This window comes from Astyanax mexicanus, chromosome 14 (genome assembly GCF_023375975.1).
Source record: "Astyanax mexicanus isolate ESR-SI-001 chromosome 14, AstMex3_surface, whole genome shotgun sequence".
In the NCBI taxonomy this organism is placed as follows: Eukaryota; Metazoa; Chordata; class Actinopteri; order Characiformes; family Acestrorhamphidae; genus Astyanax; species Astyanax mexicanus.
The window spans coordinates 35,235,705-35,259,586 of NC_064421.1; the positions used below are offsets into that span (position 1 = coordinate 35,235,705).

The 23,882-nt window shown below is 39.0% G+C and overlaps 1 protein-coding gene across 2 annotated transcripts; it reads right to left on the minus strand.

The window, feature by feature from the left end:
• Positions 1-1,066: 1,066 nt before the first annotated feature.
• jade1 (jade family PHD finger 1) lies at positions 1,067-22,788 on the minus strand. Of its 2 annotated transcripts, none has more exons than XM_022672724.2 (11): positions 22,634-22,788; positions 17,981-18,064; positions 16,548-16,615; positions 15,712-15,869; positions 14,071-14,261; positions 12,108-12,319; positions 11,546-11,713; positions 9,132-9,248; positions 7,656-8,141; positions 6,020-6,137; positions 1,067-5,063 (listed from the first exon to the last, which is right to left on the minus strand). In XM_022672724.2, exons 2-11 carry the CDS (start codon positions 18,027-18,029, stop codon positions 4,108-4,110), a joined length of 2,523 nt encoding a protein of 840 aa, XP_022528445.1. In that variant the 5' UTR covers positions 18,030-18,064; positions 22,634-22,788; the 3' UTR covers positions 1,067-4,107. The 2 variants fall into 2 exon arrangements, with proteins under 2 accessions (XP_022528445.1, XP_022528446.1); XM_022672725.2 differs by having other exon boundaries at positions 22,630-22,788.
• Between the last annotated feature and the right edge of the window lie 1,094 nt (positions 22,789-23,882).

The following is a 23,882-nucleotide window of genomic DNA, read 5'->3' on the forward strand; positions in this document are numbered from 1 at the left end:
TAATTTGCTCTCAGTTCTGGATTCTTCTTATTCAATTCTGGATGTTTATTCATTTTCTTTAGTTTTCTCTGTAATCAAATGTATATTTTTGTTAGAACGTTGTTCTGAAGAGGTTTGAATGTATTTTTTTTTTTAAACCAAAATAGTGTTTAATGTACAGATTCTCCTATTCAGCCTACATTCCTGTCACATAAAAAAGCTTTATAGGTATAGGTTCAAATATCAGCAATCCTTTTACCAGATTTTAAATACACTAATAAAACCACATGATCTACGTAAGACATGTTATGGCACAATTGCATACAAATTGACAATGGAGTGTTACCTCAGGGGATGGCTTAGGAACAACCCCACCTTTATAAGTGTGAGGTGTTTTCTTGTGAGTGAGGTTAAACATTGGCCAGCATAGCATGTTTATGATCCAGTGTCACATCTACCAAGAACATATCCACCAGTTATCACCGGTGTGTGTGGATGGCTGCCGTTTCTCACCGGTGTGTGCATGTGCGTGTGTGTAAATGAGGGGAGAGTGTAATTGGTTGTGTGTAAAAAGTGTCCATGGGTGTCTAGAATGCTCTATTTAGTTTAATTAATTATAAAAATCATGAAAATGTTTGTTTCCTTCTTTTTGAGAACGGGTGCGCTAGCCTTTATAAATCACCATTAGACTGAAATTTAAACATGTGGAATTGCCCATCCCTAACTGAATGTGACTAAACGAATACTATGATGTATGTGTGTGTATGTTTCCAGTGACCCCAAAATGGAAGGACAGTAGTGAGATTTGCTCTCCTGTTAAAGAGGAAAATGCAGTAAAGCAGCTTTGACTGTGTTTACTATAGATTTTGCACATTCAAATGTTTCTATTTCTGTGATCATTATGGATTGTTTGTTTGTTTGAATATTAAAAACAACTGAAGTGATTTGCTTCCTCCACAGTCAGTGTATTAACTAATACAAGTAATAATTTGTAATAATGAAGCTCCTCTGAGCGCTCCATGGATCTCCTTGGTTAGGAGTTGCAGCACCCTCTTCTGGACTAAATCAACCACAGAAGCCTCCCAGCTTAAATCTCAAAGGGGTTTATTCACAAAATAGATGCATAACAAAAAATACAGCAGCACTTGTTCATATAAAAGGTCTCTTTGTATGTGAAAAATAACTTTTAGAGAACAATAGTCAAGCTGCACTGCCTTGCTCTATTCTAGTGCAACATGTTAACCAAAGCCACACAGGCACAAGATTTGACTCGGACCACACCGAAGTCTGTTTTGCAATTAGCCTAAACAACATAAAAAATACTTACAAATAAAGACATCCAAGTGCAAACATTCTAAATTTATACTGACCAAAGGCAACTCTGACAAGAAGCGAAGCTTAAAGTCCTTTCAAGCTCTCTAAGAAATCATTCTTTAAAACTCATTTGCATGATTTCAGATATTTGCGATACTTTTCCTTTTCATTCTTTTTTTTCTTAGTGCAATATGGATTCATGTTAAATGGAGATTATTGAACCAAACATGAATGTTTCTAGCTTAAGGGATGCTGAAGAGATGCAGGTATTTTTACATCAGAGTTGAGTTTTTTGAGAATCAATAATTCCTCTTTGACTTGTGATTCTTGTTAGCTGGAAAAAATCACATGTGTAATCCAGTCACAAGTTAACAATCAAGCGGAGAGTCATCTGTACAGGTCTGCAGTAGCATGTCAGACATCTCACAGCAGAAGTGCTGATTTAGGACCAGCCATCTGTTTCACAGCTGATCAAAGACTAGTCTACACCCAGCGTCCCCAAAAACACTGTGGTAAAATGGCCAGTGTAAGGAGCTAGAGATGCTAGGCATGCAATGATTATTCAGCAACTGAAATTATTCTTTTATTTTGATGCATTCCTAGTACAGGCCACTGAACACTAACTCCCACACGTTTTTTTTAATACCAGCTCATAACACAAGACCTTCAGTTAATGATACACAAATGGGAACAGGACTAGATTGGAGGTGATCTAAAAGATAGGCAGAGAGGGCAAAAATTCCACCAATCCCTAATTTTTCCTTTTCTTCTTTCTCCCCACATTTAGACAATAACTATGGAATAGACCTGTCAACATGCTACTCAAAAAGCACTTGTTATTAAAGATTGCTAACAAAGACAGCTGGAAAATAGCATTAGCTAATTAAATAACATTTTGTTAGGGTTTGGACAAACTAGTCTTTTATAAGAATACAAAAAAAATAGATGAAACCACCAGAACAAGCACCAGTTAGCTTTAAAAAAAAAAAAAAAAAAGACGCTAATGGTGTATTTTACCTTCTATTCACTGTTAGCCACACTAGCCTGTTTAAGCTAAAGCCACAGTGTTTTTGGGGAACAGATCTTTGCTTAGTCAAGTTGCTGTACATATTCCATATTCCTAACTATTCCAAATTAAATTTGGTAAACGAAAGCAATACATTTCTGTTATTATTATTATTATTATTATTATTATTAGTAGTAGTAGTATGTTTGGAACAAATACTCTTATCCCACCTTCACCACTGTGTTATGAACATTGACATTTGAGAACCATTTGGGCCACTAGACAGATAAGTCTATTTACAGTGTTTGTGGGCCCGATTACACCATCAGTGGTGTATCTCTCTGTTAAGAATCTTTTTTGAGGGGGAACCAAAACACAAAGATGCACAAAATAAAGATTTACCTGAGGAGAGAAAGATGCCATAATGACAGAACACCATGGAATCTCTATATAAAAAACCTATTAAAGAAAATAAATAAATCCATAAATATATTTTAATGGATAGATTCTGGAATTAGTCCCCAAAGAGGGAAAAAAACAAAAAAACTTTCAGATTATTGGTGACAATTAAGTGCTGAACATCCTATAACTACTAGTCTGATCCATGTATGGCTGGCCATAGTATACATAATGACTTCCAACATACTAAATAGTTGACTAAAACAGTGGTTCCCGTTGCACTGCACGCTTCCCCAACTTATACACAAAAAAGTGCACAGGGTCTCCAACATTGGGACTGGAAACCACTGCACTAAGTGCTACTTATGATTGTACACATCAGTGAGTTTCACCACTTGATTAATACCAGAGCTCATAAGTACGTCAGATAAACAGTTACATCTGAAAACAATTTTTTTTTATGTTTTCAGTTTTTTTTAACAACTAAAAAATAATAACCCAGACTACTTTGACTGTCTTTGATTATAGCTTATCTGCCAGCCTCTGAGACATTGTCATGTGCACTACTTGTTGGGCAACAAGAAGGGAGAAAAGAGGGGGGAGAGACAAAACAGCTCAGGAAAGTAAACAGCACAAAACGAAAAAGAAGCAGCATGGAGAAAAGTACAAAATAGAAAAATAAATATCTGTCCGTTTACAGAGTTTTATAAGGAGTCACATGTAAGTTCAGACAGAGTTTTGAGTCCAATGCGTGCATTTATAGATCATTATTAGCTTATTCTTTAGAAAAGCTGTAGGCCAATGTTTGCGGTTTGTATATGTATAATCACCTTTTCTTTTTTGGCAGAAGAAACTGTTCGGTGAAGCAATCTTTAAAGGGAAATTGCACTGAATTTTCTAAATTTCTACATTCAATTTCTGAACACATACAATTGCTGTAGTGCTGTACTGTGAACAGGATGTTATGTGTACAGCAGTTCGAGAACCTGCTTTACTGATTCATGTTGTCTTATAAAATATCAAATACTGTGTAACATTGAATTTGTTTTTAAATAGTGTGATATAACATTTCTTACATATCACCCGAGGTAAGTGGCAAACTTACCATTTACTCCATTCACCACCACTGTGAACTATTCTGAAAATGTAGAAAAATCAGTACTGTTCTCCTTTTAAGAGAGTTGATCTGTAAAAGTATCTGTGATAAATGTGATTTTATTGTTAAGATTTACTCCTTTGATGTATGAAGATCTTACAAAGACCATTTAAAATGTAAGTAAAAGAAAAATCTTACATGTGGCTCCTCAGAGTGCTGCACTTATTTGGATTACACAAGAAAAATTTTTCATAAGTTGACACGTAACTTCGGTACTTCAAAGTTTTTTTCGGTAAGTGTCTTTTTGACGCTCTTATGATGCGAGAACGCCACGGCGTAAAACCTCTGACCCATAGCGCTGCGTGATTGGATCGTGACTCCTAAGCCGCTGGGCATGGCATCTCTTCTTCTGCTCCGATTGGCTGTGCTCCGTTTCCTGTGCGAAGCTGCGACTGTCAGCCCCCATCCTTAGCCGAGTTCTGATTGGAGGGGAGGTGGAAGGGGTGGGGCTCTCATCCAGAGAGCTGACATGAGGAGAATGGGTAAAGTCCTGCCCCTCCAGCTCCTCGTGTCCTCCTCCTGATGTCCTGTCGCTGCGTTTCGGAATCCGGAAGCTTCCCCAGTTTTTAATGTGCTGTGCTGACGTACCGTTGGCCAACAATTTTCCCTGACTAGAACTCGTCCTCCTTAGAGAACCATTATACCTGGACTGCACTGTTACCGGACAGCTGCTTTTAGCCTCGGACTCACTGCTGTCGACCTCCATCTCCGCTTCAGTCCCGCTGTTCTGATCCACGATGCGATTCTGCATCATCTCCTCTATGACTTTTGACCCTGATTTGTGTTTTTCTCTTACTGGCAGAGGCTCCCATGCCATGTTCCTCCTTTTCCTCCTCTGCTCCTCTAGGGGTTGCTCTGTTTCGTTCCTTGAGTATTCACCCCGTCTCCCTCTGCTCCCAGAGTACACGGCTGCAGCTGCATCTGTTGCTTCACTCCTCTGAACCCGTTCAGTGCCGACACAGCCAGCGTCTCGTGACCCCTCCGGGCTGGAGAACTTTCCCAAGATGGAAGCTTCTGTGCTGGATACTTTGGCAGGTTCCTCCCCCTCGCAGTGGGCTCTTCTGGAGGCTCCGTGACGGAGGAGGTTCTTCCTCTGGGAGTGGCAAATGGCACTGTTCTGAGCTGCATGACCCCTAAGAGGCTGCAGAGACATGGAAGCGGCCCGGAAATAGAACATAGCCTCCTCTAGTCGCCTGGTTGAAGATACACCTGAAATGCAAATACAGAAGAACAGACAGATATTAGGCTTCAGCAATACCAGAGGGAAATAGGGCTGTGCAATATGACCAAAAATTTATTTTTTTTTAATTCAGTGATTTTTTATTTTTTTATTACATATTGAATTTCATTATACAAGTAAAAGTATGTTTTTATATTTTATTGCTCTTTATATTGAGAAAATCTGTGCAAATTGTTAATTAAACATAAAATAAAAAGTTAGAATCAAAAGTTAGAGTCCTACAACTTTTATATCAGTGTTTCTCAGACCTGCGCATTCACCAGATTTTCTCTGCTTTAACTCACCCCTGCTTGACCAGGTGTGCTGGAAGCAGAAAATCACTAAGTGTGCAGAACAGGGTGTGCAGGATCAGGTCTGAGAACACGCTTTCATATGACAGAAGTTAATGCAGGGAAGTGTCCGAATTTCCATCTCAACACCCATAACATTTAAAATAACCACCATATTACTCACTATTGGAAATGTGCACTTCAAACAAGGGTTTGGCACAATTAGGACAGAGACCACACAATTGCTTAGTAGTTGTTGCTGGTTAAAAACCTGCCATTCAGGTTTGAGCTGGGATCTGGCTCAATAAGAGTTTAGTTAGGAAAACTAACTTAAAGTGGAATTTGCACCGCATACCATCACATTCTGAATGACGTTTTAACATCAACAATATACAAAATGAGGTTCTACGAACACTTCTATACAAACTTAAGTAATGTCTACAATGAAGCTCTTGTAACATTAATAACCAGAATAAAGTAATTTGTTTACCAATAACATGCCTGAATTGATGGCTTTGTGTTTTTTCATGATTAATGTTTTATTTATTATTTCCAGTGCCCCCAATCACTCGCCAGATGCTACACTTGCAGATGGGTTTTCATGCCATGTGAAATATATGAGTGCAGTATCTCCTCCTGTGCAGTAGAGGGCTTACCAGAGAGTCTGCCCTGCTCCAGCAGTCTGACATGGTGATGAAATATCTGCTCCTGCACCCGACACACGGATCGCTTAATCTTCTCCCGGCGGGTCACCATGTAGGTCAGGTTCCGCACCTACACACACATACACACACACGCAGGGACACACGCACATGCAGAGACACACGCATAGACACACAGACACACGCAGAGACACAAACACTATAAATGGTTTTGAAATAACCAAAGTTTGTGAGGAGAAACATGCCTCTTTCCCTGCCTCTTACCTAGCACCCTATAAATATCATCAACCTAGCTTATGTTCCCTCCATCACCCCATCTCCCAATCAGAGAGGCGGGACTGGATTCCTACAACAAGGAGAGGCCACCTGAAGATTAACCCAAAAGTTTGAGTTCTCCCCTGTCTTTACCATATGGTCTGTTCTGAACTTGTCAACACAATTTAAATGATTCACCTCATGCTTTTCATTAACCATTGGGGGCTGGAACTGCCCCACTTCCATACCTACCATATTTTTCACATTATAAAGCAATCAATAAAAATATAAAAAAAAGCCTAATTTCTGGTCTATTTTCATATATAAGGCTTATAGGATTATAAGGCGCATTTTAAGAGACACAATAAGGAACTTCTAATTCAGAAGGTCTCACCACTAGGTGGTGGTGGGGGGTAACAAGGCTAAGTAAACAAAACTGTAATAAAAAAGACTCTCTTTTAAAGTCAAATGAGCGCTGGATTTTAATCTACACAGATTTCTATCCTAAAAACGATTTAATTAGGTGAGTAAAGCAGTTCCGTTTATTTACAATGCTCCAACACTAGGCTGGAGCATTAGCAGTTTACCGCTGCAGTAGTGTTAGTCGGGATTAGGAGCAGGCCACAGGCTGATAATACTAAAATCTGAAAAAAGGGGATACAGCAAGCGCGGTTAGCGAGTAATGCTAATGCTGCTTCAAACATTGCTAGCCAAGGTTAACAGCAGGCTACAGGCCGATAATACTCACCTTTGAATGGGGAAATAGCGGTTTGCGGCTAATGCTAGTGCTACTCCAGCCTCGGTGCTGGAGACACTAAACTGAAACTCCTGTATAACTCTGTACTTCAGCAGAGTGGCTTTACTGCTCCTTACAGCCTGACTGGTAAAATTCATACATAAAGCGCACCAGATTAAAAGGTGCACTGATGATTTTTGAGAGGATTTTAAATACGAAAAATACGGTGTTGTTTATGTTGTCTAATCCACTTGGCCTCACCATTAGCCCTTATAGAGCTCAAGCTTTTAAGCAAGGGAGAGGTCCAGGAGCAAATTTAGCATTAAGGCTTAATTATCAAAGTAAAGGCCCAGAACCCTGCTTGGAACACACCTGATAATCACTGAATTAGTATGGATGGATGGATTGTTGTAAAAGCTTTTTGAACTCTGAAATTCCCTTTGTAACTCGAAAACAAGGAGCAGGGGTACAAATTTAAAAAAGGATTGGGCCCAAGTCTGCTGCATTCAGCTTTTTATATGGAGGAAGGGGATTGGTTGCTTTCACCTGCCATTCTCACCATCATGGCTTCTCATTGGTGCCTTATTCACCTGCCAAATCTGGCTGCACTCCTAGGGAGGTGGTCTTTGAGGTACCTACCCTCTCCAGGTCCTGGCGGAGGTGTGTGAAGAGGCGGAGCCTGCGGAGAAGTACTTCCTGCTCCCGTCGCGCTAGGCTTTCCTCCTCCTCTCTCTTGGGCGTGACGAGCGGCTGATTAAAGCTGGCCTTCCTCTTCAGCTTCCAGTACTGAAACAGGAAGTCCACCGTCTCCGCCGGCAACCTCAGATGCTTCGCAACCTCATCAGGAGCTACAAAGCGATAAAACTCATCCTCCAGCTGCTGCACACGAAGCTTTCGCTCGCTAAGGTGCGCCCCGCACGGGTCGGCAGCATTCACCCCTCTCACCCTGATCCCTCCATCCTCGTTTGCTCCTGCATAGCTGTCGGTCCAGTCCATCCCAGAGTGAGTGGGGCAGAAAGACTTGAACTTGACCTCGTCATCATCAGTCAGAATGGTGTTCATCTTCAGGCCAAACTGCAGGCCACAGGTCACGTGGAACGCCACTCGGCAACTTTTAGCAGAACACTGTGGGTGAGACAGGAGAGAAAAAAAAAGACAGAAAGGAGAGAGGTAGGATGAAGTTAAAATGGAGTAATTATAATTAAATATTTCTATAAAAGATATAGTATATTATATGTATAAATATTAATATTAAAATGTTATTTTTATTTAGTTAAAATGAAACAGTATTGGCTAAATTTCTGTTCAATAAAAGATCAACAATGAATGTAGATATTAGGCCATTACTGCATACAAATTACGAAATGGTCTGAACAGTGCACACATAAGCATCCAGTCACTTGCTCCATTTGACTTTGAGCTCCAGTGCTAACCATGAAAAACATTAGACACCCCTTAATCACATACTGAGCGTGAAGTTAGGATATTGATTGAATCAGTACTTTACAGCACAGCAATTTGTCAAACAATTCAATAAAATATTGGATTTCTCCCAAATGTTTTTTTTTCTATTACTGTCTAAAGGTCTCATTTCACTGTTTTTTTATTCATTTTATGGTGATCTATGAATGAATAAATGCCCTGTGAGCCCAGTGCTCTGTTTCAGTTTTAGGAAAAGAACAACAGGATTGGCTCTAACTCAGGAATATTCATGACATGCAAATGTCTCTGATTGGCTAACAGAACTGTGATGGTCCCACCACAGCTCTGCAGTGGGTATTAACAAGCCAAGGTGGGCCAGGCCATTAATCCTAATTTACGGGTTTACGTCAGTCCAGGGGCTTTTCTTGATTGACTCGTTAAATGTTTTCTTTTATTGGCTAATCAGAAGACACAGAAAACACAACATTTCATCATAGATTAAGCCTAGTCTTTAACTGACATGATGTGAGTGACCAAGCCTCATCCATGTTCAGGAAATAACCAATTTACTTTCAGATAGTGGCGAGTGTTTTTAATTTATTTCCAAAATATTGTCCAATATTAAATATTGTGATGGTACACTTGATATTATAATGGACTCAATGTAAACAGTGGCTGCTGTAAGGTGATTACCTGAATGCAGGCCCCAGTTTTCTCTTTACACAGGCAGCAGATCAGAGCCCATCTGTTATTGGGAATCTGAGACACACTAGTGATGGGTTCCATCTTCTCTGGGTTACCTATGCTCACCTGGAAAGAGAGACAAATAAAACAGACAATTATATATATATATATATTAGGGCTGTCATTAGGGGTGTGACGAGACACTAATATCACGAGACGAGACGCTATACTGGGTTCACGAGAACGAGATGAGACGAAATTAAAAAAATAAAATTTTAAAGAAAACGTCAAAAATAAAAAATGGCTTGAAAACTAGAGTTTTATTTGACAAAATCAAATAATACAAACTTAATAGACTGGTTTCTCTCACACATTGATTTTATAAGAAATAGAAATAAGAATACAAAATAAAAATAAAACTTTTCTAGCTCTTATATAGTGCAAACAATAATTGCAAACCACAACCAGTCATATTAAGCCTATGGTTTGTGTTTTGTGTTCTCCTAAATATCTTGTAATTTAACTATGCATAACCATAATCAGTCATATTAAGACTATGCTTGAAGTGCAAACAGAGACAGATATTTTTTAAATACAGTACAGAGCTAAGGGATTAGTACAGCTGCCTATGAAACAGTCATGTGTAGGATTTACTTACAGTATTTATATATGGTTTGTGTTTTGTTGGTCACTTTGTTACCGGTTATTGTTTCCACTGGAGCCAAAATGCAGCCAGACTTACAACTTAAAAAGGGGGTATGCAGCTTATGCGACGCATAGGGGCGCTGCACTAAAGGGGGCGCCAAATGAAAGCTCCAAATCAATTTTCTCTCAGGAGAAACAGCCAATCAGCTTGCTGGTTTTGCAGAGCGTGGTGGGCTAGTAATGACAGAACGTATCTCCTCGAGCACCACCGAGCTGTCACAAAACCCTTTGAGGGCAGTGCGGGTGACGGGGCTGTGCACACCAAAGACTCATGCGGTCGGTAAGTCCTGGGTAATTATCTTGCTGCATGCATCTCCCAATCAGTTTGGTTTCATCTTTTTTAAATACACAGATGAAAATGTTTCTGTAGACTTCTGAGTTCACGTTATATTAATGAAGATTAATGAGCCCATCCCAGAATAAGTCATGCAAGGCCAAATCACTACCTCCATTATGTTTTACAGATGAGCTGGTATGTAGGGAATCAGCAGACCCTTTTCTTTCTACAAACTTTAGTCTTTCCATCACACTGGTACAGGTTAATCTTTGTCTCATCAGTCCATAATCAGTCCACAGGCTTGTTGTCTTTGTACTTTCCAACCTGGTCTTCCTGTTCTGGTGAAGCCTCTGTATTTTTGTTCATGAAGTCTTCTGTGATCAGTAGATTATGATACCTTCACTCCTGCTCTCTGGGGGTTGTTGCTGTTGCTAACAGTTAATTAAGGGTCTTTCTTTACAGCACTCACTTTACAGCTATGGTTTTCCTTGGTCTACCTGTTCATCATCTGTTATTTAGTACACCAGTGACGACTTTCTGTTTAGGAAATTCTGAACCGTTGTACTGGCAATGGCCAATATTTCTGCAATAACTCTGATTGATTTTCCATCTTCTCTCAAAACAACTCTTAAATGACTTGAAAACAAAGATTGTTCAACATAATAATTTAGAGGAAGAATACAAAAAGCTCTCTCAGAGATTTCAGCTGTCAGTTTTCACTGTGAGGAACATGGTGAGGAAATGGAAGATCACAGACACAGTTCTAAGTTAAGGCCTGAAGTGGCAGAGCAAGAAAAATCTCAGATAATCAGAGGAGAAGGATGGTGAGAACAGTAATATAGTCAACACACAGATCAGCTCCAAACACCTACATCATCATCCTGTCACTGTGCACCATTCAACTATTCAGCGCACTTTAAACAAGGAGAGGCTGTATGGGAGAGTAATGCAGAATAAGCTTTTTTCTGTGCCACAAACAGAGTCGCTTGAGGTATGCTAAAACACATTTGGAGGAGCCAGCTTCATTTTGGAATAAGGTGCTGTGCACTGAAGAAACTAAAATTGAGTTATTTGGAGGACGGTATGCATGGTGGTAAAAGAATACAGCATTCCAAGACAAACACTTGCCCCCCACAGTAAAATTTAGTGGTGGTTTCATCATGCTGTGGGGCTGTGTGACCAGTGCAGGTACTGGGAATCTTGTTAAAGTTGAGGGTCACATGGATTCCAGTCAATCTCAGCAGATTAATTTAATTGAAACTGCTGATCCGAACAACCTATGATTTATAAAAGAAAATGATCAGGAGTGCCGCTATTTTGTGCTGGTATGTATTAAGTTGTACTTATATACTGTATTATGTATTGCACTGATATGTAATATAGTATAATGTTGCTATATGACAGAATCTAAGCTGTATGTATATATTGCACATGTGCGTACCTCTGGTATCCAGAGGGCGCAGCTCACATGGACCCATTTGCTGCCACTGCGGGTGGGTTTCATGGCTCCTCCTTTCTTTGGACACAGTTGGCATTTGGGGGAGATGCCCAGTGCACAGGTCCGACACAACCAGCTGCCTTCCGGAACCTTTAGGATGCCATAACATGCCTGTGGAGCAGAGGTACCTCTCTGATTACACTGAGTTTGTAAGTACATTACATACTTTACTTTTCTTTTTTTTTTTTTTACTTTAACTGATGAACTCCAGTTTTTGTTAGCAACCTTAGCCCAGCATATTATAGACAAATATGTTAAAGAACAACCATGTCTTGACTGGTTGACTGTATGTGAAATAAGTCATAAATCATAAAAATATAGTTCTTACTGCTTCATGTATGGCCAGGTGATATGACTAAAATGTTACAGAGAATTGCATATTTACAGTATGATCAAACCATTAAAAAATATAAATGTTAAAACATCTTTTCATTTAAAAGAATACATTTAATTTAAACGAAGAATCACTTAACTTACAAAAATGTGCACACACACAAACACACACCTGATGAACACATATGTTGCACTTGTCACAGAAGACCATCTCATTTCCATCTTCGCCATCAGGCGACTGACAGACGTCACAAACCACATCCTCATCATACTCAATTCCAAGCCCCTCCTCAGTCTCCATGGCGTGACTCATGTTGTCATAGCAATGGCGCTCAAACTCCTCCATGACCCTCTCCATGGTGTTTTCATCCAGCAGTTGCATACCTGAGGATGGATGGACACACACACACACACACACAATATTTATGTGCCTAGAAAAACAGTATAAAAAAATACTATCGTATTTAGAAAATATGAGTAAAAGTAAAGTTCATTTTTATTCAGTCAGAACAGTGGAATCAAACGACACTGCAGTACAACACTGCTATCTAGTTATCGGGGTTTAAACACAGGATTAAATAAAACACTCTATGCCACCAAGCTTTACATGTAAACTTCTACCTAAAAATCAGTTCTGTGTTTTTGAAAATCGATACAGTATTCTACATTACATTACATATGGCAGACGCTTTTGTCCAAAGCGACTTACAATAATGAAGTACAAAAGTAATAGAAGGTAAAAACATTTTTAGACAGGGCCTAAAGGAGGTCAAATGGAAATAATGGGATAGAGGAGTGAAGGAGGGGAAGAAGGAGATGAGGTTAGAAGTAGTGTGTTAGAGGTGTTAGGAGAGTAAGTGCTCTTTGAAGAGCTCTTTCTTCAGGAGTTTATTAAAGATAGTGAGAGATTCTCCTGATCTGGTAGTGGAAGGTAGTTGGTTGTTCCACCATTGGGGAACTCTGTATGAGAACAGTCTGGATTGCTTTGTGTGAATGTTTGTTTGGCAAAGCGAGGTGACGTTCATTGGAGGAGCGCAGCGGCCGGGAGGTAGTGTAAGCCTTCAGAAGTGAGTGCAGGTAGGAAGGAGCTGTTCTGTCATCACCTTGTAGGCGATTGTAAGAGCTTTGAATTTCATGCGAGCATCAACTGGTAGCCAATGGAGCTCAATGAGCAGTGGGGTGACATGTGCCCGTTTTGGCTGGTTGAAGACCAGACGTGCTGCTGCATTCTGGATCATTTGGAGTGGTTTTACTACACAGGGCATTGCAGTAGTCGTGAGATGACCACTGCTTGTACCAGGAATTGGGTGGCCTGTTGCGTCAGAAACAGTCAAACTTTTCTGTTGTTATAAAGCGCAAAGCGGCAGGATCGAGCAACTGAGGCCACATGGTGCGTGAAGGAGAGCTGGTCATCAACCATAGGCAGAGAGAGAGAGAGATTTGATGGTTATAGCGAAATTGTGTTGAAAAGATGGTTTTGCTGGTATAACCAGAAGTTCAGTCTTTGAGAGATTTAGTTGAAGGTGATGCTCCTTCATCTATGAGGAAAGAGACACTGCGATATCCGTGCAGAGATTGAGTGATCTTCAGGTGAGAATGACAGGTATAGCTGGGTGTCATCAGAAAAGCAATGGTAGGAAAAGCCATGTGAGTGGATAACCTGACCTAGGGAGGTGGTGTATATTGAGAAGAGAAGGGGTCCCAGTAGCAAACCCTGGGGAACCCCAGTGGATAAGGAATTAAATATTGCCGTATGATATAAAATATCGATATGGTTACATTTCTAATATACATAACTTAACACATAGGAGCCCAGGTCCATTTCTGAATATTGATGCCAAATTCTAAATGTATTCATGTTTTCATGATTACAGCTTTTTCCTAATGTGGGAAATATTTTAAGGTTAAAATCCGGATGTAACACAAATAAAACAAATATTCCTCAAATATGTTGAAGGCTAAATATGCTGTAGGCATTAAGTTTTTGAATTAATAAATATCAGCTGATGTATCAGTTAGTGTGTAGTTTAAACTTCCAATGTGCAAGTTACAATTATATGTTATATTTTATGTATATATATATATATATATAAAATGTAATTTTCCTGATGTAATGCAGATTAAACCTCACTCACCCATGGCACTGAACTCTTTGTTGGCCAATTCTAGCCAGGCCACGTCTTCCTCATTTAGGTCATAACGACACATCCCCTCTGACAGTGTCCCGATAGCCACATACCCCAGCGCAGACGCCTCTGCTCCCCACGTGCGAATCAGCTTTTTCGGCCTAGTGAACAACAAGGCAGAGGACTTATCTGCCACCACACTAAGAGAGAAGGAACAATACAATCATATATTTAGACATTTAAATTAAATTGGAAACTTGCACTAGATTAACCTTAAACACTGTTTATGATATCTAGCAGAGTCCTGAAAAGTTCAGTTCACTATAGTATGAACAAAATTAAAAAACACAGAATACAGCTACTTTCGCGATTTCATACAGATATTATTGTTTATCATAGGATATGGCACACCCCTAATCTCTAGCACAAACATAAAGAGGCAAACCTGGCAAATAATAAAAAAACATGTCCTGTCTGAGCAACTACAGTGGTCTGAAAAAGTTTGCGCACCCCTGATGATAATTTTCATGATTTTCTTTATAAATCATTGGTTGATCAGATCAGCAATTTTAGTTAAATATATCATATAGCAGATGAACACAGTGATATTTAAAAAGGGAAATTAAGTTTATAGGATTTACAGAAAGTGTGCAATAATTCTTTAAACTAAATTAGGCAGGTGAAAAAAACATTAAATCATTATTTAGTAGATTTTTTGCAGAAATAACAGCCTCTAAACACTTCCTATAGCTTCCAATGAGAGTCTGGTGTCTGGTTGAAGGTATTTGGGACCATTCTTCTTTACAAAACATCTCCAGTTCAGTCAGGTTTAATTTTGACCCGAAATCCATGCGACTCTTAACTTTAACAAGATTCCCAGTACCTGCACTGGGTTTGTCTTGGAATACTGTGTTCTTTTTCCAGAATGAATGCAGTCCTCCAAATAGCTCAATTTTAGTTTTATTAGTACACAGCACCTTATTCCAAAATGAAGCTGGCTTGTCCAAATGTTCTTTAGTTTTAGCATACCTCAAGCGACTCAGTGGTGAAGAAAAGGCTTCTTCTGCATTACTCTCCCATACAGCCTCTCCTTGTGTAAAGTGAGTTGAATAGTTGAACGATGCACAGTGATTCTGCAGCAGGATGATGATGTAGGTGTTTGGAGCTGCACTGTGGGTTGACTATAACTGTTCTCACCATCCTTCTCCTCTGATTATTTGAGATTTTTCTTGTTCTGCCATGTCGGGCCTTAACTAGATCTTTGTCTGTGTTCATTAATTTCCTCACTATGTTCCTCACAGTGGAAACTGACAGCTGAAATCTCTGAGGTAGCTTTTTATTTTCTTCCCTAAACCATGATGTTGAACAATTAGTTTTTTTAGCTATTTGAAAGCTTTGTTTTGAGACTCCCATTTTGCCGCTCTTCAGAGAAGAGTGCTAAAGGTATTCAAATCAATATAATGAAAAGGGGGCCCAAATTTATTCCCCTGTTTAATTTTGTTTAAAGAATTATTGCACACCTAAAAATGAAAATCATGAAAACAATCAGGGGTGCCGAAACTTATCCCCATTACTGTACATCTGAAAAAGAGAGAAAATTGTGTGCATGTTTGATTTAATCATATCTAAACCGTATGACTGTGGGCATACCGGACTGTAGGTTTGGGAATGGAATGCGGGCTCACAGGAACCTGGACCCCCTTCTCCCACTCCTGCCTCCAGGGGTCAGAAAGAACATAATAATCCTCCGGATTCAGCTGGTATGAGTCATGAAGCTTCATCGCTGTGATAAGATCCGTCCGGAACACCTGAAGGAGGGAGAAAGAGAGAATGAAACCGCCCAAATTACAGCTTTCCAGCTGACCATCTACACACTGAAATTCTGTGCTAAAATGATGTAATGGGCCTTTGTTTAAATTCTGACATTAAATGAAAAAAAAAAAAAATCATAATAAGTGGACTGATAGAAATACTTAACATTAAACAATCGACATCATGGAAGATTCTGTTCTATTTTTTTGTAATATAGGAACTATATGTTTGAACTATATGTGAATAATGTTCCTCCAGTCCATACAATTCATACACAGACACAGTCTATGTCTGAATGTATTGTGACTAGTGACGACCTGATGTGACAAAAACCCAATGATTTACATTTATTTGCTTTCTGAGAGAGGAACAAATCAGAACAGAGTGCATTTAAATACATTATATTTGTTTCAAAATGACTTAAAAAGTTAATGTAAAAAAACTATAACTAATAATGGATTATAAAATACAGTTCTTTATACGGTTCTCAGTCCAGCAGCTCTTGATGAAAATGTCTGTTAAATAATATCTCTGTTACTGTTATTAAGAAAAGACCTCACACTATTTAAATGCAAGGTCCAAAAAGTTTAGAAACAGAGTCTGATAGGCTGCAAATTCACAACATGAGTGCTGAATGTTGCTGATTGGCAAAGATTGTGTAAAGTGGGTGGTACCTCTGAGGGTCTCTTCCCCTCTCGTCTCCTGTGAGAGTTTGACATCTGAGACCAGGACGTGCAGTTACCTAGACAACAGAATGAGAGAGCGAGAGAGAGTGAATACCACTCTACCCAGCAGATAATGGCCACAAGAGTTGAAGTGTATAAATTAATTAAAACAAAAGTAATAACTATGCTTTTAAAAACAAGATTTGACATTAACTTAATGTGTTAACACCTTTAACAACAGGTTTTCAAAGCTTGTTTTTATTAGGTCCATGCTATAGAGTTGTTCTGAAACATTTCTTTTTTTTTTTTTTATCTTTCTTCATTTTTTTTCAACCATATTTAGCAATGCCGATTATCCCACCCACTCAATAGAACTAGCAAGCTACATGACAGAAATACGAACCAGTGATCTCTTTTGGAACATTTTTATTGATCTATTCATTATGAAAGTCTAGTACAGCATAAAGTGTTATGGTACTACTGCCAGATTTACATTATTTCTTTACCATGAACTATAGTGCAGGTACAATTTAGGCTACCACAACGTTTGACAACATTAGGGTGACCAAACATCTGTATTTCACTTCCTGTCCCGGGCGTCCAGGGTTTTTTTTTTCCAGAAAGAGAGGAAATGTCCTGGTTTTTAAATTACCTTCACTGGACCAGAGAGCAGTAGACAGCGTGACTGTCAGCGTGGCGCTCTCCCTCCCCCCCTTCCGGTGCAGTCTCACAGTAAGTGCACCCCCACCCCCCCCCCCTCCCCCCACCCCCGCTACCAGATGTCCTGGTTTACCCAAATGAAAATATGGTCACCCTAGACAACATAAAGTAGCAATTAGTATGATTAGTATTAATCATCTAGTAGTATATTTATATAGCTCAGTAATATATTAATATAACCCCACTAAACTAATATTTTTACTCCTTTTGGGGGGGTTCAAGTCTTAATTAGCAAGGTCGAATCCCCAAACCATAATTCACTCCATGGCAAAATGACACATCACACAAATGGAGTTCTTCATACAAAAAAGATGGGGTAGGGACCCTTTAATGGTACCTTCAGTCCCACTGCTTAGCAAAACTAACATCATCTCAGTCCCAGACTAACTGATCTTAGTCACTAATCTACAGCTGACTCAACTTCAGCTCCCCTAAACACAGACAGCTTTACCTCAGCCTGCCTGACCTGGGATGACCTCTGTGAACCTGCCTGACCCTGCTCTTCACCTATGGGTTAGGTTCTGCTCCTGCACATGCCTGTGTGCACCTGTGCAGCAAGCATTTTTAACAAACACGTGGGTTTGAAAAGCTGCAGCTGCGGCAGGCAGTGCATGTTCATGCTTAGTTTATTACGAGAAAAGAAAGAATGGAAAAGGGGGGAGGGTGCAAGGTGGGATGAACAGAGAGTGAAGGATGAAAGCAAAAACTGAAAAAGTGCTTACTTCCATTATCAGACTCCTCGCTGGTGCTGGGCACCCGGTTTCGCTTCATTGTCAGCACCCGCTGTCTCCTAACGCCTCACCAATCTGCACACAGCAGTTTCATTTTAGACCCCAAACACAGAAAGCAGATGGTCTCGGACATTAGCTAATGACCACCACTGCGGTTTGTCTCCCAACAAGCTGCTCACAACACAGCTGACCAATATTTGCATGAGCAGGTTATGATAATAGCCAATAATGACCAGAACATAAATGATGTTAATAACAACAACTACTAATTATTAGTAACAGAATTACACATTCTCTTATTATATTAAGTAACAATACAATAACAACTCAAACAAATATTATATGCACCACAATGCACTGGAACTCAACTTTGCAAAACAGATATCATATGAATTATATTAATCATAATATCTACATTAGATCTAGGCCATTTCCTGATAAATATCGGCACCAGTCACCAGCTCTAGACTTAATTGTATATGGAGCAAGGCTAGATATTTTGTTTGTTCAGAATATTGTGAAACAATTTAACTGTAAACTCAGTATCACAAATGTAGCCAAACCGTGAGTAGCCTGCCACCAATAATTTTCATTTTTGCATGTATAATAAATAGGAAGCGTTTTTTTTTTGGATCAGCATTACAGAGAAATATAACCCAGTCATCAAGCGCTCATGTAAATATATGTATGAATATGCAGTATGAGTATTGTTTCTTTATTTTCTACAATGTGGATTTATGTTAAAGACATATTAAAGGAATTATGTATTAAACAAAATAAAGTGTTTGTTCTCCTCATTCTTCTGACCTAAACCCAACTGGCCCAAGCTGAAATCTGATTGGCCCCCTGAAGTGCCCCTGTCCTGTCACTCATTTTGTCTATGTACAGTAAAAATGCACAGACAATTGTTCAAATGTGCCAAAGGTTTTACACAACGGTATAAAATCTGAAAGTAAAATAACAGATTATATACATATAGAAGCAAAAAAAGCAGAAGCAAACAAGAGATTCCAGCAGCAAACGACTTTAGCAGCACAATCCACAAAAATGTAAGCAAATACATAAAATTATTTAATTAAAATATATATATTTTTTAAATCACATGTTTTACATTATATAGCTCTGGAAAAAATAAGCCTCTAAAACATAATCAAGAGAAGGATTGATGATCACAAGCCCTCAAACTAAGCTGAACTGTTTGAATGTATGCCAGGAGTGGCATAAAGTTATCCAAAAGCAGTGTGTATGGAGGAGAGCATGCCAAGATGCATGGAAATTAATGCATGTGATTAAAAATTACGGTTATTTCACCAAATATTGAACTCTTAAAACTGTGTGAATATGAATACTTGAGGTCTGAAAGCTCTGCATCTTTTTTCATTTTTGTTATTTCTCATTTTTTGCAAATAAATGCTCTAAATGACAACAATTTTATTTAGAATTTGGGATAAATGTTGTCCGTAGTATATAAAATAAAACAACGATGTTCATTTTACCTAAACATATACCTATAAATAGCAAAATCAGAGAAACTAATTCAGAAAACTAAAGCTGTCTACATTTTTTCCAGATCTGTATATATTTGATATATTTTTTTCTGTTTTGAATTTGCAACATGCACTTCTGATTATTTTTGATCCTTAAAATCTTGATTGCAGTTTTTGTTTTGTGTACAAGTTTTGGCACAAAATGAACTAGATTGTATCATGTAAACTTCCTAAAATTACATTTAAGTATTTGAACATGGTGAAATAATACTTGGCCCCTCTATGGATATTGTGGCCCCTTGATGGCACCTTACTCAGAAAAATCCTCCATCCGCCACTGAGCTGGAGCTTCAAAGCGGGAAGTAAAAGCAGCAACTAATGTTCAGCATCCCCAGGAACTGAGCGATGACACATTCCTAACTTTCAATGGATGTCAAATATAAAAAGAGTTTATTTCTGTAATTTCTAGTTCGAGCAACTTGTTTTTTATTTGGACAATGACATATCTCTGTTTAGCTGTACTGAACTTTTATTAAACTTAATTACACACTAAACTTGCATGTGTTATTATCCGATTTGCGTTTTTCTGCTTGTTTTGTACTAAACCGTAAATTAGCACTAGATTCCATTTTAATAGAGATGGGAATCCCAGGTCCAGAAAAAATCAAAAATTGAACCCAGGGCTGCATCCGCCCAGGTAGTTGGTACAAAACTTTGGGTTAGATTTGTACTTTCTGGACCTGGGTTACCAGGTAACTTACTGGGTACCTTTTTTCTCAAGGATGAAGTTTTATCTACAGCACTTACGAGCTAAAAACAGAAACACACAGGCCACGCCCCCCGCACGCGGGACAGCTGTCGGCGCGCGTGCCTGTCCTAAACTATAAACTACTGGTTTTAACCTGTAACCCGTCTAAAACACGTTTTTAGCTGGAGCTGAAATAACCGTTACATTTAAAAACAACAGCTATTTTAAACTCCACATTTTCAGCTCGCGCGCGTTCTCCTCCCTGCTCGCACGCTGCTGCTGTTTACAGCTGCCGGTGTTCTGCCGAGTTATGCTACCCATCGATACGTGCTTCCTAAAGGCACTGCGCATGCGCTGACCTAACACTTAAATTATTGATCGTGTTTTTTTTTGTTATAATAAATGTTTAATAAAAATTTTAACTCATTTTAACGGTCATTGCAGATATAAATGTGTAATTGGAAATTAATATTAATAAAAAATATATATATATTATTAAAAAATATCAAATGCAGTTTGTAATAACCTCTCATTACAATAAGCTTTACCATGATACAGTGGTTTATGCTATCCAAATATGCTCACGCTACATCTACTGGGACTTCTTCTGAGATCATGCTCTAATATAGCGTTTCTGTTGCATTTTTACAGTTAAATAACTATATATACACTAGGGTAACACGGTTTGACCGGGTAGCACAAGTCGACAGAACACCGGTAAACAACGCTCATCAACAGTGGTTTCTTGGCAATGATGTTTACTAACTAATATTAATCCTAATATTTAAAATGACAAATTTATTAGCTAGAAGCGCTCTTGAGGTGAAAAGATAACTAACTAACTAACTAACTAACGGGCAAACGCTAACAGATGTGGAGCTCAAACAAAAACAACCACAACAACATAATCTAACTAAATGACTGACTGCAGAGATTTCAATTAACTTATATCAATTAATATTTATATTCAAATATATTTATTCCCGACATCTAGCTCTGTTTGTTTGGTTTACGACCAGCTGAGCACAGAGGGAAAGTTTAAAACAGGCAGAAATAAAACTAGCTAAAGGCTGCACCGTTTTTTTTTTTTTTTGCACGCGGCTCTCCGTCAGCATCAGCGTCCCGAAAATCGCGCGTTACTCGGCGGAGACGGAGAGCAGCGCCTTAGTTTGGGGTCAAAACGTGCTAATATTTCTTCATCCTCTCCATTTATTTATTATTTTTCCCTCAGAACTTAATCTTTTGGCGCCATTTTAATGACGTACTACATTTCCAACTCCCCGTGCTGTGCCGAGTCCTGCTACCCGGCGATGTGTGCTACTTGCAGGGTTGCCAGGTCCACCAAAATATCCAGCCCAAATCAGTCTAAAACCCGCCCTTCAAAAGCTTAAACTAGTCCAAAATAGGTCTGTAACATTTAAAGCAAATCGCAAAACAACCATGAGTGAACGACTTAGTTTTTGTATGAAGGATTTCTTATCAGTATTGCTATTTATCTTTATGCCATAAACAATATTGTAACATTAGTGTTTTATTAGTTATTTAATAACAGTTTCATATCCCAGTCAAGAACATTTAATAGTAACAAATTTCCAGAGTAAATGACTTCTACGAACAATTTTTTTGTTCTTTCCCCCTCCTGAACTTCCTTGTATCCTCTTTAACATTTTTAATCGCATGGTAATTTCTGGTAACATTGTGATGTTTTGCATTTTTTAAGACTTGTTTTGTTTTTGTGGCGGCCGCGGTATTTTTAAAAGTAGCCCAAAATAACGCAACCTGCGACCCCTGAATTTTCACCCGCGACTGGATTTTCAAACAAGCCTAATTTAGCGGAAATACCATAAACCTGGCAACTCTGGCTACTTGCACCACTGCGCACGCGCTTACCCACACACTTTTATTTTTATTTTTTTGCATTTTTTTTAATGAGAATTCTTCGTGTTTCCATCTGATGCATCATAATAACACGATCTGGGGTTACTTGGTATTAATGGAGTGACGATATTACGAAAGAAAAAAATAATCATATCCGTTATATTTATATTAGCTTATCATCCTTACCTTAAAACAGTGATTAAAATATTTCACTGTATTTTTGCTAGCTTAAGATGTATATCGAATGTTCTAGCTAATGCTACCCACTGTTTCATTTAGGGAGTTTTACCTAAAACAACAACAACGCTACACAAGTGTAACACGTTTTGACAGGGTAGCACAAATCGACATAACACCGGCCCGTCTTGATCAGGCTAAAAAGGCTCCAGCAATGGCTTAAACAAAATTAAACATCCCCCTCCCTCCTCTCCCGAGAGCGTGGAGCCGAGTGGACGCTCTGGCTCTAGAAACGCGTGCTGCAGAAGCGGTGAATGTAACGTTAATGAAACGTGGACGGGTAACGTTACCTACATGGCTGGGCGCGCGCTGCAGGTCCTGCGCTGGCTGCGTTTTCTATGGTGCTATAACCAATGGTGCTGCGCACAGTTTGAGTTCAGGCGGCACGGCAGCAGATTGTCGCCTCCCCACCCCTGCTCGCGCATACACAACCTCTCACTACACTACACACACACACGTTACGTAGCCTACGTATGTGCTTGCTGGCTTCTGTGTTACCCCTTGTGGACACTAGAGGGCATACAACCTCATTCTGAAATGATGCGCAGTGAGCTCATACAATATATCGCTAAACGTTTCTTAAACGTACGTTTCATTATTTCACATATTTACTGTCGTCATTACTATTGTCAACGTTAAATACAAAAATACATGAAACATCGAAAAACATGTTGTGTAGCTCTTGCATTGCAATATGCTGTCTCTGCCACGCGAGGGCGCCAAAGCGCTAAACTGTAACATTGGTGACTCAGTAAATTTGGGCACACACACACACACACACACACACACACAGATTACAAGATGTTGCTGCTGCGCTACAGAATTATTAATCTTAACTCTAAATAAAAGGCACGAGAAAAAAAGTTACAATGCAGTATAAAATGTGCTAGGCTACCATGGTCAGCGCCTAAAAGTGTCTCACTAAATATAATAAAAAATATAGTACATGATTGTTCCACGAGGGTCGTTTTATCGCAAGCATGTTTAACAAATCATCATTCATCCATGCAGTTATTAAACTGGCAAAGAAGGCAGGCATGCAGACACTAAGTGCATTAAAATCGTGCGTCACTGCCACTCGCGCTGCCATGCACTGCCACGCGGGGGCGCGAGGGTCCAGATAGTGAAAATAAAGAGAGAACGCTCTGACAGATATAGCTGTGATTCTTTAAATGACCTATAAAAATAATCAGTTGTACATACTTACAAGCATATCCGCTGTATTCCTAACTAAAGGCATTGTTTTTTTATTATAATTATCTTCCTCAGATCTTCTTACTCACCTGTATGGCGTTTTAAATCAGAATCCCTTAACATAACAGACGTTGAATATCTTTTGCATTACAAATGTTAATGTTTTTTACACTAATTAAATCAACATTTAATTAGAATTTGACTCTGTTGATACAAACATAAACAAAGTATTCATTCAACATTAATCTGGAAAATTAAATGTGTTTCAACTGATTTTTGCCCCAAAATCCTGTGGTAATTTACTGTTTTTACAGGGCCTGGTGATGTATTAGTGCCGCGTGGTGGCTTA

What these genes read in the sequence shown, in the direction of transcription:
- jade1 (XM_022672724.2), bottom strand. Translation starts at nt 18,029, where the DNA reads ATGAAGCGAAACCGGGTGCCCAGCACCAGCGAGGAGTCTGATAATGGA. An exon ending in GCAACATATGTGTTCATCAG is followed by an intron (nt 11,714 to 12,107) that starts GTGTGTGTTTGT and finishes TCTGCTCCACAG; the next exon opens with GCATGTTATGGCATCCTAAA. An exon ending in GGAGCAGGGCAGACTCTCTG is followed by an intron (nt 5,064 to 6,019) that starts GTAAGCCCTCTA and finishes TTTGCATTTCAG; the next exon opens with GTGTATCTTCAACCAGGCGA.